Source organism: Morone saxatilis, unplaced genomic scaffold (assembly GCF_004916995.1).
Source record: "Morone saxatilis isolate NCDOM2014 unplaced genomic scaffold, NCSU_SB_2.0 Contig7, whole genome shotgun sequence".
NCBI lineage: Eukaryota > Metazoa > Chordata > Actinopteri > Moronidae > Morone > Morone saxatilis.
The window spans coordinates 22,817,323-22,821,737 of record NW_023340246.1 but is presented as its reverse complement, the minus strand read 5'-3'; the positions used below and the strand labels follow the sequence as shown (position 1 = coordinate 22,821,737).

At 35.8% G+C, this 4,415-nt stretch overlaps 1 protein-coding gene across 1 annotated transcript in view; it reads left to right on the top strand.

The window, feature by feature from the left end:
• LOC118340569 (kelch repeat and BTB domain-containing protein 11-like) overlaps window positions 1-1,247 on the top strand; it is a 2,568-nt gene extending 1,321 nt beyond the window's left edge. The window contains exon 2 of the mRNA XM_035678624.1: window positions 1-1,247. This exon is cut by the window's left edge and continues 11 nt beyond it. Coding sequence (XP_035534517.1) covers window positions 1-344 — 344 coding nt within the window. The 3' untranslated portion in view covers window positions 345-1,247.
• The last annotated feature ends 3,168 nt before the right edge of the window (window positions 1,248-4,415 follow it).

The following is a 4,415-nucleotide window of genomic DNA, read 5'->3' as shown; positions in this document are numbered from 1 at the left end:
TGGCGCACCGCAGCCTCGTGTACCGCTTCGACGTGGACCGGGAGCGCGCGGGGGTGAGCGTGTACAAGTACAACACGGTGGTGAAGGTGTGGCACGGCGGCGCTTCCTTCCCGCTCCACAACCCGCAGCCGTTCCGGTGCGCGGTGCTCGGGGACCGGATCTACTGCGTCAACCGGAGCCAGACGCTGCAGTTCGAGGTCCGGGAGGACCGGGAGGGGTTCCTGCCGGAGGTCCTGCCCTCCCCCGCGGACGCCAGAGGAGCCCTGGAGCCCTTCGTCCTCTCCTGGACCGGGACTGATGATCCAACCCGGGAGAGTCCGGGTCCAGTCCAGGACCAGGACTGAGATTACAGACTGTGGTGCCTTTTTCTTTCAAACTTTTCTTCTGCTGCTGCATGAAATCAGATTATCGATTATTGATTATTGAGATTATTGAAAACCAACTGCCAGGGTTGGAATGTAATCTGATTACAGTTACAGTCGGTAATCCAAATATCAGAATATCAGAGTAATTTGATCACTTCCTGTTACTGTTGGATTACCTCAACACCAAATATGTGAATAAAAATCAATAATCAGTATTGATCTCTTCTATTAGACAGAACAATGTAACTGTAATCTAATTACATCTCTAGTTCTGCAACTGTAATAGATTACAGTTACCTTTATTTGTGTCCTGATTACTCAGTTACATGTAATCTGTTACTCCCCGAGCCTTAAAGTAATGACTCACACATTCAGTGTCATTCTCCTTAATTAAAGTCAACATTAACAGTTTGTGCACTATTTTAATGAATTCATTCATTCATTCATTCATTCATTCATTCATTGCAGTTTGTTCCACTGACTCATTTTCTTTAAGTTGACTTTACATCATTACAAACATGAAAGTTAACGGGCTGCCTTTCTAATAATCGATTATTATAGGTTTTATCAGCTGTTTTTATTAAAGTGATTTCAGATTAATTCTGTTCACAGGTTTTAATTCAGTTTGGAGAAATGTTGCATTTGATTGTAATTAATTTAATTTATCTACAATAAATGTCTATTTTGATCATTTTTATCCAATAAAGTTATAAAATGTTGTTAATAACTATTAAATAACCCAGAATTGATCCTGACTGTTGATCAATGAATGTATGTGACATTAATCAATATCTGTTGTTTCATTGTTTGTCATAAGTGTATAACTGTTTGTTTTTTTTACTGTAAAAACGTATTCAGTTCATTTATTGAAATTAATAAACGGCTGCAAGATTAAACCTCTAATTTATTGATTAGATCAGCTTTCATAAGCTGCAGACATTATATTGATGAGTTGACATAAATAATATGAAAAAAACGTGTGTTTATTAAGTTATTAAGTTTATTAAGTGATTAAGTTTATATATTAATTAAAAATACCTTTAATTCCTGTAACTCAGAGTTTATTTTTTTATTGAAGAGAAGTTTGAATCCAAACATCATTTATTTTCAAATTTGAACGAGTTTATGAAAGGTGTGTTTGACCGCAGGTGGGCGGGGCTTAGACCAAAAAAAATACCTGAAAGCTGACACACACACACACACACACACACACACATTGTTAAAAGCTGTGTAAACTTAAACCCCGCCCACCCGACCTCCATCAAACAGTTAAAACAAACACATGACATCATCATCTCCTGGTCCAGATTGTTCTGGCCCCGCCCCCTGCCCACAGGTCATCAATACACATTTGATTGATTTCATTGTATTTAACAGAACATAATTAACATAATAATCTCTTAATTATTCACATTGATATTAAATCTCTCAGTGAAGTGAAATATTCTATAAAACCTTAAAGAGTTAAAACAACTACATTTAATGATCTTAAAACAAAAGTTGAACTTTTTCAGTTTCCAGTGTTTGTTTGTTTGTTTGTTTGTTTCAGTTTAGTTTCTGTGTTCAGAGCAGATTTAAGAAGTTCAGGAATTAAATTACGAACTCAATAAAGTTTGTTGTTTTGACCCTAAATTGACGTTTCCTGTTTATATGTTTATTTTATAGATTATTACACAATAATGTTTCTGAGATCTAGTTTTAGTTGTTTCACCCAGTTTGAGTTGAGTTTCAGTGAACTATAATAACCCTGAGAGGGAGTGAGACTGTGAATAGGAACTACTTTGAGCAGCGGATGAATCCATCCTTTGGTGCATTGGTGTATCAGTGAGCGTCAGTGTGTGTCCCTACTGAAGAACAGTGTGTCTCATTGACGAGCTTCAGGAACGAGAGAGGACGGAGATAGTGAGACTTTATTATCAGACACAGTGTGAGTATGAGAGTAATCCCATTACAGCAGAGTACAAACAGAACTAAAGGATCAACAGTTCATTCGACCAATGAGAGCGCAGCATGACGCAGCGACGACCTCCGTCCCGTGAACCAGATTCTTCTGTCCAACAACCGGATCTTTGTTCCCTCTGAGGAAACAGGCCCGCCGGGAATTCTGGGATGTTTCTCATTAAAAAGCAGAAATAACTGTTAAAGAAGGCATTACCGTGGAAACGTGGAGCAGAATATTTACTTCAGTAATGAAAATGTTTCCTGTAAAATGTTTCAGTCATCCAGTAAAATAACTCTTCCATTTTATTACTGCTGAGGTTCAGTTATAACGATGCATCATATTTTATATATTTTATAAGAAATATTTATTATAAACTATTTGTTTATTTGAGGAAGAGAATCCAAATAAAATATTAGTAGATAAAATTACACTTTTACAGGAACAAAGTCTGAAACATGTCGTTGGTAAATCTTCCAGAAGAAAAGTTGTAATTTTAGACAATTCAAAAGTTATATTTTTACATTAAGTGGTAAATTTACAAGAAAAAGTTGAAATATACAAATTAATTTGTAACTTCACAGTAGAAAACTGTAATATTGTAAAGTCATAATTTTACTGATAATAAGTTGCAATATTTTCAGATAAAGTTCCAATTTTAGTCATAACTTTTGCAGTTTTGTGAGAAAAACAATATTTCAATACCTTAATAAAACATCTGTAATCTGAAGTTATAAAGAACTGAAACAAATAATAAACTCAGACAGATTTGATCACATTAAAGAAAAGAAAACGTCCATCAGATTGATTCTACAGTGAATTAATTATTAAATATAATAAATATAATTAACATTAAACAGAGGAGTATTCCTTTAACACTCAGCTGTACAGAGAACTGCTCACTGCTGACTCTGGGTCCCTGAACACACCACACACACACACACACACACACACACACACACAGCAGATCCGTCTGTTCTCTCTGAAGGTCAAACTGAGTCCTCTGTTGTCTTCCTGCAGCAGCTTCATCTTCATCTTCTTCATCGTCTACAACTAAAATCTTCTGCTAAGAACAGAAAGTAACATTTCACAATAAAGCTACAATTCACATGTAATAATGAACGCATCAGTTATTGCAGGATTATTAGCTGTTTTGAAAAAGATGTTTACAGTGAACACATCCGGGTCAGTCCAGTTGATACTGAACATAAAGATTCAATAAAGACAAATTCAATCACAATCAGTGTGAGAAACAACTTTATTCTAATTATATTTATCTGTATTTATTATGTAATCATACAACATTATCATTATTAAAACAATGTTTCAGTGCAGAAGAAATCGGAGCTCAGAGCTTTAGTGGAACCTCGTCCCTCGTTTATGGATTCGCAGACGATGGTCAAATGTTTCTGTGGGTTTGATTTGAGGAAACAGGAAGTGGAGGAGAGACTGTCAGTCTGCTGGAAGTCTCTAAACTCACCGACTGTACCTGCTCCTCCGGGCGGGCCCTGGAAACAACAACCTGAATAATACAGCACATTTAAAACCAGTAAAGACACTGACACCAGTAAACGACGTATAAATATAAAGCAATAATGAATATGAGCAGAAACAGAGACAGAATTTTAATCTTTTATATATGTTGTTCTGGTCATATACATATAGTCCGTGTATCTTTTGGTCATTGGATTTTCCTTTCAGAAACGGGTATTAAAAAACAGAAAACGAGTGGTTATTTGATTTTCGTTTTAAAATACAAAAATTAAAATTGAAATAAATAACAAGGGTTTTTCTTTTTCATGGTCATAAAGAGCGAAATTAAAAAAAATATTCAGTTTCATTTTCTATTTCATATAACAAAAATAAAATCACTTAGAAAACAGAAACGGAAAAAAGTTTTTTTATATCTGAGACGGAGTTGTGAGTTTACAGGACGGTGCTCTTGTAGAAGAAACAGGAGCTATAGACTGCGGTCAGCCAGCTGTGACTCCGATCTATGTGGTCAAATCAGCCGCACTTAAATTTCGAGTGTACAATATTCTCAGCATTATGAAATCGCGAGAAGACAGCGTATTTACTCCGTTTTCAAAATAAAGGTATTAGAACATAAA